The sequence below is a fragment of the Rana temporaria genome, chromosome 12, assembly GCF_905171775.1.
Source record: "Rana temporaria chromosome 12, aRanTem1.1, whole genome shotgun sequence".
In the NCBI taxonomy this organism is placed as follows: domain Eukaryota; kingdom Metazoa; phylum Chordata; class Amphibia; order Anura; family Ranidae; genus Rana; species Rana temporaria.
Genome location: NC_053500.1, coordinates 114,957,349 through 114,970,793, shown reverse-complemented (window position 1 = coordinate 114,970,793; position 13,445 = coordinate 114,957,349). Strand labels below are relative to the sequence as shown.

At 44.7% G+C, this 13,445-nt stretch overlaps 1 protein-coding gene across 2 annotated transcripts in view; it reads left to right on the top strand.

The window, feature by feature from the left end:
* Positions 1–13,445, top strand: part of LOC120918610 (protein-glutamine gamma-glutamyltransferase E-like) — a 148,841-nt gene that overhangs the window by 73,837 nt on the left and 61,559 nt on the right. Inside the window, exons 2-4 of one of the 2 annotated variants that reach the window (XM_040330284.1) lie at positions 152–325; positions 6,361–6,603; positions 12,352–12,470. The exons of the other annotated variant lie outside the window; for it this stretch is intronic. Of the exons in view, the coding sequence (XP_040186218.1) occupies positions 152–325; positions 6,361–6,603; positions 12,352–12,470 (536 nt within the window). The remainder of the gene's footprint in view (positions 1–151; positions 326–6,360; positions 6,604–12,351; positions 12,471–13,445) is intronic. 2 annotated transcript variants of the gene reach the window in all.

The following is a 13,445-nucleotide window of genomic DNA, read 5'->3' as shown; positions in this document are numbered from 1 at the left end:
TTTTACATGTAGGAGAGAAATGTCAGAATTGGCCTGGTTGACAAGTGGTTAATAATGCAATGACAGCGAACACTATGCATTTCGAAAAAGTGCATGCATTTCCAAAAATGTGTTTTTATTCGGTTGTAACATAAAATAATTTTTGTTTCAGATCTTTTAGTGACCAGTATTGACTTCCAGAAAGTCAAAAATGCCACAGCTCACAAGACCCAAGACTACGACACCAATGAAATGGTGCTCAGAAGGGGACAGCCAGTTACAATGGCTTTTACATGCAACAGACAAATAACATCAGGAGATGAGTTTAAAATAATTGTGGAAACAGGTAATATGATTTTCTAAGGTAACCATTCTGTTAACTCCTAAGAAGCAGATGCAGAATACACATGCATAGGCGTTAGGCAATGATCAGACATCCCCCCGGTTTCCGGGGACAATCCCCGGATTGAGGACACTGTCCCCGGACCAAGTCTTTTGTCTCCGGATTGGATTTGAACAGGGGCTGGGGCAGAAAAAAAAATCTGAATTACACCCCCCACCGCTCCGCCGCACCTACTAGCTTAGGGGGTGTCATTTTTTGCCCCTTTCTAATGATCATGTGCTGGTCGGAGAGGAGGGAATATTTTTTTTAGTTTCGGGCGCATGTCCATTCAGTTCCGTTTGCATGTTCTTCTGCCTTGGCTCAAGTCCCGGCCAGCTGCCAGCCTGCTTATCTCCTTGCCTTTACTGGCGGAGTGATCTTCCACCCCACCCAGTAGTAGGCGGGGGGCCTGGAGAGTGAGACTCGACAGGCTGTGAGGCGGGCAGCGGCGGCGACGGACAGAGAGTTGCGGATTTCCGCCATTATTAGTAAAGTTGCTAGGAGAAAAATAAACATTTTATTAATGTATGATATCAAATACAGCCTATGCATTTCAGGAGACTAGGGCTGACCCTTCCTGGTAGAATGTATAGCGCCTGCCAGGGGCGGACTGACAACTCATGGGGCCCCCGGGCAATAGAAGATTATGGGGCCCCCGGGCTTGAAGATGGCCACCACGCCAGGAGGCAGTGCAGAGGCGGGGCAGCTAAAATCTCGGGATTTTCACATCAAAAGCATGTCGGTTTCGGACATATCAGGGACAGATGTAAAAAAAACATAGATTTTTACATACTGTCCCTGGTTTTACTGAGCCTGGCAACCCTGATGGGGCCCCCACTTGGCTTGGGGCCCTCAGGCAGTGCCCGAGAGCCTCAATGGTCAGTCCACCCCTGGCGCCTGCAGATGCAACAGACAAACATTGTTTGACGATTTAAACCGTCTATGGCCCACTTTAAAGTTTCATGTAACTACTACTAGTCTACCACATCAAATGTCTAATACTTACTTGCAGACAGGTGCAGGTCAAAGCAAATAGCCTGCCATTAGCTGGCACAGGGATGTTTCCCTATTCACCCCTGTGTTTGGTCAAGAGATTTGTAATGTCACATGCATAGGCGTGCGCAAGGGGTGTGCCAGGTGTGCCTGGGCACACCCTAATCCTGGGGTTGGCAACCTGTCAATGGTGGGTATGTGACAGGTAAACCGCAATCCTTCCTTGCCGACACTCAGAACCTGGACAGGAGAGGTGGCGTGGGTGGAATTTAGTGGAACCGATCTGTATTTTCCTCCTGCAGCAGCTGAAAGTAGGCTTCTCCTCCTCTACCTTTTGTCAACATTGAGCTGCCACAGGAGGAAAATACAGGGGATCAGTACTAATATATGCCACCCCCTCCTTACCCTGTTCCTGGTGCCCGGGTCCCCCATGTGCTCCCTTGCTCCCCCTTCCTCCCATTGTTTCAGGATGGAGAGCAGGGAAGAGGCCAGTAAATATGTCAAATGCATATGTGTTGGAGATTTGGGGTGCACTACCTAATGCAATAGGCTGCGCACACCTATGGTCATATTGCTGAATGCAGGGGGAGCATTCAAACATGTGAACGGGACAGTCATCAGCAGATCTCTATTTTGTAGAGGAGGTAATCTGCACCTACAGAATACTCTAGGTTATCTGTGAAAGAAAATAATGTCTGAAGTGAATGAGCAGCAGAGTTGGGGGTTGGCAGCAAAGTGGAGGGGGTGCAATTGGTAGGGGGCGCTATAGGGTTCCCCTTTTCACTCTATGCAAAACTACAAGTATCATAAATGGCTTTAGATGCACTTTAACTACTAGACTGTGTTAATTGACCCTGGTATTCATTTTCAGGAGGAGTTTACCAACAGTCACATAGACTTCTGGGGCACTCAGGGCAGCCATCAGGGGGGTACAGGCAGTACACCTGTAAGGCCTCGTACAGACGGGCAAACATGTACGATGAAAACGGTTCGCTGGACCGTTTTCAGCGTACATGTCTGCCTGGAGATTTCTGTATGATGGCTGTACACACCATCATACAGAAATCCGCGCGTACTCGATACGCGGCGACGTGCGCGGCCCTGGCAGTTCAATGCTTCCACGCATGCGTCAAAGTCATTCGACGCATGCGAGGTATGGCGGCCGCTCGGACATGTACGGTAGGTCTGTACAGACGACCGAACATGTCCGACGGACAGGATTCCAGCGGGCATGTTTCTAAACATGTTTAGAAATATTTGCCCGCTCGAAAAAGGCCCGGCGGGCAAATGTATGCTGGAATCCTGTCCGCTCGGCTGTACGGGGCCTAAGGGGCCCGGAGGTCCCCAGGGCTCTGGATGGCAACCCCCCTTTTTTGATTTTATTTTTTTATAAAAAAAAAATTATATATATTATTTTATTTTTTGTTTTTATTAAAGGGACCAGAGCCTGAAGCTGTGTAAGGGGCCCCATAATTCCTGATGGCGGCCCTTGGGGCACTTGCCACTTCTGACTCTGAAACTGAGGAGTCAGGTTTAGGCAAAGTCAGTAAACTTAACAAAAGGACAAATAAATGCTTCAAAAGTATAACTGCAGAGCTTGACTATTCTGTTTTTTTTAAGCCCTGTTTATTACAATTCTCTTTAAAAGTATATCCATGGTTAAAAATTACAATAACTTACTACTAACACTATCCTTATGTGACTTGAAGGACCGGTGTCAGAAAATTTTATTTTATCACAGAGTCAAAACCAGTCTTTCCAGAATTGTCTCACTCCTTGTCTTGTCTAGCCTAAGATTTGTCATATTTCCTAATCCATTAACATTAAAGAAGACAATTAGGTCAGATGCGTCTTTTTGGAGCTATTTCCCAACAACCATCAATCAAACTGAAATTTGAATGTGACTTGGGGGATGGGAGTACCTCCAGTTTTTCAGAAGACATACCTGATGAGTTTGTTCTGTGAGAAATGAATAGCTAGTAATGGTCATGTAGTTAAGGTATATACATGTCCCTATATGTGGACCTCTCACTGAAGCAATTTTGCTTGATATATTTTGCACAAAAGGAAGTTATTTAACATTTAATAGCAGGCAAGTACTGGCCATCAGGACTACGGGGAGTTTCCCGGTGGGGGTTGGCTTTTGGTGCTATAGCCCTGAATCTGGGGCCCATAGCCCCGAGGCTCAGGGGTCCCCAACCACAAGGCCATGGCCCAATATGAGGCCGTGGTCTCTCTGCAGCTGTGCGGCGGGCAGCATGGGAGAGCTGGGCGGGTGTGAGAACAGAGAGATTACATCATCTCTCACCACCCGCCCTACATCACCAATGTTCCGCCCTCACTGTGCAGCCATCGGCAGCAGAGAGATTACATCATCTCTCACTACCCGCCCTCTCTCTTGTGACCCTGATGTAAGGAGCGACTCTGAGGTAAGGAGGGGCTCGCTGGGGACCCTGATGTAAAGGGGGGCTCTCTAGGGACTCTGATGTAAGGGGAAGGCTTTTTTCGTGCAATTGCGTATAGTTTATATACCAAAATGTTGTCCCGGTCCAGCCCTGTTTGATAGTAGAGATAAAGATAGACTAATCAGCTAAATATGCCAAATGCCAAAAAAATAAGTAATATTCAGTGGAAAACTATGTGTTAAAGTTCTCAATACAAGCAACACTGAGTTGATCAGATCATTGAACAGATATAATACAGAAGTGCATGTTGTGCAGTGGCAAAGAGTAGGGCAGTAAACTTTGGCGTAGTGGTGAAGAGTGAGGTTATTTGCAATGGTGCAGTGGTCCCAAGCGTAGAAATGTTCAGTGTTAATGGTGATTAGTCAAGTAGTGAACGTTGGCATAGTAGTGGCAAGAGCAAAAGTGCACATTGGTGAAATGATGGCGAGTGGGATATAGAGCATTGGTGCATTGACATGTGTTTGCAGGAGTGGAAAGTGGTGTAGTATGTTTATTTGTGCAGTGGCAGAAAGTGGAATAGTGCGCATAGGTAAAGTGGCAGTAAGTGGAGCGGGGCACATGAATGTTGTGGCAGTAAATGAAGATGCATTGGTGCAATAGCAACAACTGGAGCAATGCATATAAATGCAGCGGCAGAGAGAATAGAACTGCAGATTACTGCCGTGGCAGTTAGTAGGGTCCTGCACATTCATGCAGTGGCGGTAAGTGCACATCAGTGCATTGGCCTGAATGGGGTCAAGTATGTTGATGAAGTAGCATCAAGTGCAGAAATATGCATCAATGCAGCGGCAGCCGATACGATAGCTCATTTTGGTGCAGTGGCAATGAATGTGAAAGTGGTCGTTGGTGCTCCAGCTGCTTCCTGGTTCCAATATTGATGCCCACACACTGTGCTCCATTAGCACCTACCCTCCTCTCACTTCCAGTCTGTGGCGCCAAGCTGCTTTCTTGTTGGCATAGTGACCCTTACAGCACAAAACAGCAGTCACTCCTACTATGTGTGTAGGTGACAATATGGCAAGCAGGAATCTGCTGGGTGCTAGTGGAATGTACAGAGTAGAGGTCATAGGTGTGCGCACAGGGTGTGCCAGGTGTGCCTGGGCACACCCTAATCACCCTGTGTGGTGCACATTGTACCGAAAAATACTACATTAAACTGGTACTAACGCACAGAAAAATACAGCATTAAACGGCACATAACAAACCAAAATATACTACTTTAAACATGCACTAATGCACAGAAATATGCTGCATTAAATGTGTAGTAACACACTGGAATATAGTGCGTTAAACATGCAGTAATGCACAGAAATATACCCCCAATATTTCACCAAGGCTCCCTAATGGGGCTCCTAAAAAAAAAAACTACTGACACTGTCCTCTGCCCTACTGACACCGTCCACCGCTCTGCTGACACTATCAGTATACTGTATATACACATGCAAATATGTTTGAGCTTTGGGGTGCACACCCTAATGCAATAGGCTGCGCACACCTATGGTAGAGGTTATGCGAGCCACAGTATGAGGAGTGTAAGTACCAGGAGAGGATAGCGTATATAGGCATTGTTATGTCAACCAGGAAGCAGCTGGTGACCTTTTGCACTTGACTGCTCTTGAGCCATGTACATCAACTGCAATTAACAGTTTGGAGTTCAGCTTTAGATAGTAGATAACTAGCTAAAAAAATGTATGTATTAGATTACCCATGCTATGCCAGTATTCATTTTATGCTCATAAAATTGCATGTTCCTCTAACAACAGAGCTGGGAAGCTATTTTTTTTAAAGCGGAACTAAACCCTCCTATTGTTTTCAGCCAAAGAAGTTGCCATCTTGGCCTTTGTTTGATCTTTAACTGCTATGATGCTGCCCATGTGATCGTTTATGATACCATGATTTAAATTGTTTGACAGTGTGGTTGAGAGCACAACAGGTTTGACAGTTACTGTACATTACCGGGAAGTGCTGGTAATGTAACTTTTTTGATACTGTTAAATCGATGGGTTTAGTTCCGCTTTAAACCTAAAGAATTAAAGAAAGGCAATGCCATGATAACCAATCAGATATTTACATCAGTTGGGTGTTGATTGGTTGCCAAAAGCATTACAAACCCACCCTAGTCATACCAAAACAGTTTGACTTATTGGATTACAATGGCTAATGCGTAACTGGTTTCATTGCATGTATCCAGAGCTTTTTTTCTCAGAAAATAGGTGCAGGAACTCAACCACGACCCCGTTCAGATTTCACAAACAGTAGAAGGGTGTTAAAGGGGCATTAAACACCAGGATTGTGTTACATACAGAGTGCAGAGTTCAGGGGGTTACACACAGAGTGCAGAGCTGTCACTTGTAAACACAGAAACCAGACTTCTGTGTTTACAAGTGATTGTGGTGAGCAGGCGCCAAAGGGTCTGAGCCAAAGGTGGTGGAACTGAGTTCCCCCAAGTTCCCCCTGAAAAAAAGCCCTGCATGTATCTAAGAAAATGGTATATAAAAAGTATGGAATTTCCATTTTACAAATAATGACTTTTATTGTCAGGCCCCTCTCCATCAACGCAGACAAATACAAAGGCAGAAATGCTAGTGTCCAGCTCTAGCAGTGGGACATCCTGGAGTGCAGTACGTGGATCAATCAGTAACACCGTCATGAACATTACAATAAATATTCCAGTCAATGCTCCGATTGGCCGATATAACATGAGAGTACAGAGTACCAGACGAGGAAGGACAAATGTCTTCAAAGCGGAAACCTTCGCTGTGCTGTTTAACCCATGGGCACCAAGTAGGTTATCTAAATTGCTTTGGCAGCATGTTTTACTTGTTTACTTGATAGTATGGTTTAGCATGTTCATCACCTACTGAAGAAACACTCACAAGTCATCAACATCACATATCCACACACACAAATCATGAGTTAAAGCGGGGGTTCACCCTTAGAGGGCACTTTTTCCCCTTAGATTCCTGCTCGGTTTCTCTAGGGGAATCGGCTATTTGTTTTAAAATATGAGCAGTACTTACCCGTTTACGAGATGCATCTTCTTCCGTCGCTTCCGGGTATGGGCTGCGGGAATGGGCGTTCCTTCTTGATTGACAGTCTTCCGAGAGGCTTCCGACGGTCGCATCCATCGCGTCACCATTTTCCGAAAGAAGCCGAACGTCGGTGCGCAGGCGCAGTATAGAGCCGCACCGACGTTCGGCTTCTTTCGGCTACGAGTGACGCGATGGATGCGACCGTCGGAAGCCTCTCGGAAGACTGTCAATCAAGAAGGAACGCCCGCTCCCGAAGACCCATACCCGGAAGCGACGGAAGAAGATGCAGCTCGAAAACGGGTAAGTACTGCTCATATTTTAATACAAATAGCCGATTCCCCTAGACTGAACGAGCAGGAAGCTAAGGGGAAAAAAAAAAAAAATTAATAAATGGGTGAACTCCCGCTTTAAGGCTCGTACACACGATCGGACTTCAAACAAACTTTCCCTTGAATTTTTGTCTGAAGGGAGTTGGCCAGGCACACCCATAGTATACACACGCTCTGACTTTTCTGCAAACTTTCCTAACACTTTCCCAACATCACATGCTTGTTCTGCTCTTTTCTGCTCTTTACTGCCACCCTTTGGTCAACTTCTGCTTTTGTTGGTTAATTTTAACATTGGTTCTGGGCATGCGTATTTGCACTTTGTACAAAAGTCGGACTTTTGTTGCCGAAAAGTTTGTTCGTTTGCAGAGCGGACTTTTGTCCGATGAAAACCGAAAAAGTTTGTCCGATGGAGCGTACACACGGTCGGATTTTTTTGCAAACTTGCTCATTTTGAAGTTTGTTGGCAAAAAGTCAGACTGTGTGTACGAGCCTTCAGAAGGTACATTTCTGTAGCGTCATCTCAGATGGCAGTAAAATCCTATATACAAATCGAAACCAGCACCTAACTCTGAAAGTCGCTGATGGGGAGTGCATGACTACCAGTGTCATCTTGAGAAAAGGGGTCCAGTGTGGCCTCAAAATATCAATGGAGGAACATGTTTTTGACACCGTCTTTGTTACTTGTTTATATGAGCCCTCAATAAACAAGTGAGGCTCATATAGAGTGTTGGCTTTTTCTATTTTATGAGTAGTTAAAATCTTATGCCCTGTACACACGATTGGTTCGTCTGATGAAAACGAATCGATGGATTTTTTCATCAGATATCCGATGAAGCTGACTTTCATCAGTCTTGCCTACACACCATCGGTTAAAAATCAGATCGTGTGCAACGCGGTGACGTAAAACACAACGATGTGCTGAGAAAAATGAAGTTCAATGATTCCGAGCATGCGTCGACTTGATTCTGAGCATGCATGGATTTTTGACCAATGGATTTCCCCACAGACGATCGTTTTTCTCTATCGGCTCTTTATCCACACAAAAATTTTAAAACAGGTTCTATTTTTTTTCACCGATGGGAAACAAACCGATGGGGCCCACACACAATCGGTTGGTCCGATGAAAACGGTCCATCGGTCCGGTTTCATCAGACAAACCGATCGTGTGTACAGGGCTTTAGTGTATCTGTGTGCCCGCACATCTCATAAGGGCAATTAGATACACTGACAGGAAGAATCAATGAACTACTACAACGCTTCACAGCACTGTGGTAGTTCTTTGAGAGCTACAAGCCGACAGCTGCAAATGATGTCGGGGCTTGTAGTTCATTCACACACAGTGCTCTGGCCATGTGGGCAGAGCTGATTTAAAAAAAATGACAGTACCTGTCACAGGGAGGGGGATTCAAGCAGCGGCTGCAGCATTGGAAACATGTTACATGTTCAACCCTAAAAATGGGTGGAGCATGTAATCCCAAAAGTAATCTGTATTTGTTCAGCACTTTTAAAGCCTCATAACCACCCTTCAATGCCTGCCATAAATATTACAATGTCCCCATACGGTGCTGTTCACACAGGAGCTGTGCAATTGTGTTGTGTTTAAAATTAAGTAGCATATTGTTTTCGTGAGGCATCAATGTTTGACAGCCGCCTCCATTGATTTCAATGCTAATGCTCTGTAACTGAACCTTAACCGCACCCATAGCATTTATCATGTGTTAATGAAGCATTTTTAAAGTGTTAGCTGGGTGTCGGGGGGGGGGGGGGGCATTGAGGTTCCTGTATCCCAGAATGCACTGGGAAATAATAGAGAACTAGGACAGAGCAGCTCCATCCACTTCCTGTTTGTACAGAGCAGCCATGTGGTAACACAATTTACTTCTGTGTGCAGGCGGAAGCATCAAGCCAGCCAGCAATACTGACAGTGCCAGGCAGGAGCAGAGTATTGCTGTGGCCAAGCTTTTTGTGTAACCAAAGTTGAGTTGGACCAAGCCAAGTGTCAAAGAGATTAGAGTATATGAATCAATTATTCAGAGAATTCACAAAAATTTCTGCTATCACACCATAGCCTAACCACACCTCAAAGTAGATCTTTTCCTCTACATCACTTCCTCTTTAAGCACTCCCCACTAGAACAGTGGTCTGCAAACTGTGGCCTGAGGCAAGACTTCATCTGGTCCTTGGGGGACCATCCCTCACACGGACACCAACCTTTGGGCATAATACCATTCACTGACACTAAATATGGGGCACTATTCCTCCTACCAGTATCAATAATGGGGCACTATTCCTCCCACCGAAACCAACCATGGGTAACTATTTCTTCCACTGATACCAGTGATGGGGTACTATTCCTCCTCCTACTGACCACCAACTCTTTTACTCTCACTGGAGCTGGGTGCAAGACATATTTTAACCTCGTTGGCCACAATCTGGCCCCCCTAAAGTCTGAAGAAAGATGAAAAAACCCATACGTGGACCTTTAAGGCACAATTAATATAATGAAGTATTACAGTAAGTATTCAGAGTATTTTAAATACAAAATATTTATTTATTACAGAAAATATTACATAAAAGTCATCAACAAATAAAATACAGAATGTATTGTACGTCTACAAAATTGTCACCATGTAAGTATTCAGAGTATTTGAAATACAAAAGATTTATTTATTATACAAAATATTACATAAAAGTCATCAACAACTAAAATACAGAATGTATTGTACGTCTACAAAATTGTCACCATGTATTCATATAAACAAGTACAATCCTCTTTTACCCTACGCGTTTCGGAGTATGAATATCTCCTTCTTCAGGGATGTACATTGATAGAGGAGAGTTTTAATCTACAATATAATGAAAATATTTTCTCCCCTTTTTTTGACCCCAGTGAGTCTTTTGGCTATTTCATCTGTGGTGCAGAAAGAAAACTGGCAGTCGCCCCCTAGGGGACAAAACACCTACCTATAATTCATTTTTTGTAATAAATTTATTGAAGATATTTTGATTGGAGCAGGGAGTTAAAACACATCGGCCCATATTCTCTCTAAAAATCCGCGGGCTGCGCTTAAGGCACTTACACTCCGCTGTCCCAACTTACAGGAGCAAGTGTTGTATTCCCCAAACACTTGCTCCGTAAGTTGGGACGGCGGAGTGTAAATGCCCCGGCGTAGCCTGGCGGATCTCCAAGGGGGCGGCTTGTATTCAAATTAAGCACGCCCCCGATTCTAATGAACTGCGCATGCGCCGGGCTTCAAAAAGCCCAGTGCGCATGCTCCAGTTCTCGGCGGAAAACGTCAAAGACGCCGACGTGTGTGTCATTGACGTAAAGTCGTATTCAAGAACGACTTACGGAAATTACGTACCCGACGAAAAAACACGACGCGGACCCGACGCCATCCGTAACATGGCCTACGTGGGACTTGCGGAAACGTACTCCTCATATAGCAGGAGTAAGTTTCCGCTTACGCAAACGACATTAGCGACGGTTACGCGACGCAAACTCGTTCGGGAATCGGCGTAGAAGGATCATTTGCATACGCAAATGAGTCCTTCACGTAAATGCCATCTAGCGGCGGCCGGCGACATTACATTTAAGATCCGCCAGTGTAAGTGACTTACAGATGGCGGATCTTAAGTGTAACTATTCGAAAATGATTCTAAGAATCAGTCGCATAGATACACGGGCCAAAAAAGGGAGATACGATGGAGTATCCTGAGATACTCCATCGTAACTTCTATGAGAATATGGCCCTTTGTTTTTAATTAATGGAATCCTACTATCTCTCCATGTATCCCTAAAAACTTTGCAGTTAAGAATTTTATACATGGATGCTTACTATCATACTTCATTTTGTTTCAAATTATAGTGTAGATAAAAAATCTCCTCTATCAATGTACACCCCTGAAGAAGGAGATATTCATACTCCAAAACGCGTAGGGTACAAGAGGATTGTACTTGTTTATATGAATACATGGTAACAATTTTGTAGACTTACATTCCGTATTTTATTTTTTGATGACTTTTATGTAATATTTTGTATAATAAATAAATCTTTTGTATTTCAAATACTCTGAATACTTACTTTAATACTCCGTTATATTAATTGTGCCTTAAAAGTCTACCTTAGGGTTTTTTTCTTCTTTCTTGATCTATTTACTGGATGTGGCACTAAAATGCATATTATTACTGGCCCTTTGTTTGAACATTTTGGAGGCCCCAGCACTAGAAAAACAACACTTTCATTGGCATTTATCAAGCATTCTTGAAGCTTTTTCAACGCTTCAAAAACATAACAAAAACACAACAAAAACACATCATAAATGTGTTCTTCATAATCAACACACATCTAAACGAGCCCTAACAATGCTGCTATGATGACATTTACATGATCAGTTGCCATAATGAGAACTATCATTGCTAAACATCATGGCACCACTAATTAAAGCGGGGGTTCACCCGTACATAACACTTTTTCCCCTTAGATGGATGCTCGTTTTGTCTAGGGGAATCGGCTAGTTGTTTTAAAATATGAGCTGTACTTACCGTTTACGAGATGCATCTTCTCCGTCGCTTCCGTGTATGGGCTGCGGGACTGTGTGTTTCTATTTTGATTGACAGTCTTCCGAGAGGCTTCTGACGGCCGCATCCATCGCGTCACGATTTTCCGAAAGAAGCCGAACGTCGGTGCGCAGGCGCAGTATAGACCCGCACCGACGTTCGGCTTCTTTCGGCTACTAGTGACGCGATGGATGCGACCGTCGGAAGCCTCTCGGAAGACTGTCAATCAAGAAGGAACGCCCGCTCCCGGAGACCCATACCCGGAAGCGACGGAGAAGATGCATCTCGAAAACGGTAAGTACAGCTCATATTTTAAAACAACTAGTCGATTCCCCGAGACAAAACGAGCATCCATCTAAGGGGAAAAATTGTTTTATGGGTGAACTCCCGCTTTAAGGTTAGTAGAAACTATTTTATTTTTTTTATGTATAAAAGATATAGAATGCCTGGTATCAGCTTTAAGGACAGTCTAACATTTTCAGAAGTTGAGGTTTCATGTTTTAAATGGGTGGATGGGCCATTTGTTTTTTTTTACATGCTATATTCACAAAGTCCTACTTTACCTATTCCTGCTTAAAGAATACATAATTTAAGGTTCCTCTCTCCTCAGATGATGAGGTATACATGAGTAATGAAGCAGAGAGAACAGAGTACATTCTGAATGAGACTGGACTCTACTGGTTTGGAAATGCGAACAATTATGGATCTAGAAGATGGGATTATGCACAGGTGATTGCCATTCCTAAATATTGGGCTTATAATTAGTATGAGTAAGCTGTTTCCATGCACTACACTAATGATGGCCAACAAGCCTGAAGTATTTTTATTTATATTTGGGTAGCTGTTGGAGAATTTTAGGCCCCCTTTCACATGGGCTTTCTGATCGGGTCCGCCTGTCCATTTTTCAGGCGGACCTGATCGGACTCTATTTTTATCTCTATGGGGTACGGATATCAGTGGTGACATGCCCGCTGACACACACTGCTATCTGATCTGATCCTGTCCGTGAAATCCAGACGGATGGAAACCCTATTTTCCATCCTTCTGGTGGATTGGATGAAAATGGACAGGTGGTCCGTTTTCATCCAATCTCCCCATAGAGGAGAGCGGGGCTCTGACAGGTCTGTCTCTCCACAGTGAGCGGAGACAAATCTGTCATCCGCCTGCTCAGAGGGGATCAGCAGATTGTTACGCCACTGAGCAAAGCTGAGTCTGTCACTTCCTACTTAGTAAAAATTTGTCTGCAGAATAAGAGAAGACAAATCTCTCCAACAGAGCCCTAGTTGTAGGAAAATTTTGACATCTAGCCAGAGCCGAATTTCCCACAAGGCCACCGAGGCCAGGCCTCGGGGGCGGCAGTGGATCAAGGGGCAGCGCTCTTTACTCTTTTTGCGTTCCCTGTCTGCTCGCCAATTTTTGCTTGTAGAGTGGGCGTTTCCTTTCACGGGAAGCATTGTGGTTGTCTTGGAAACATACAGCCCCACCCCCAGTCACTCTCGCGGGAAGGATCCCAGCAATAATCTGGCCGCTGTATAGGTGTAGGCGGGGTATCAGGAAGGGGCGGGACCGTGCGGCAGTGCGGGCTGCTCAATGCTTGATGGCTAGGATCAAGATAATAGCAGCAGGGGGGGGGGGGGGCAGAGACAAGCTGCCGGGTGAGTGTGTGTCCAGCCTGTCATCGGTGACAGCGGAGATCGGACCGTG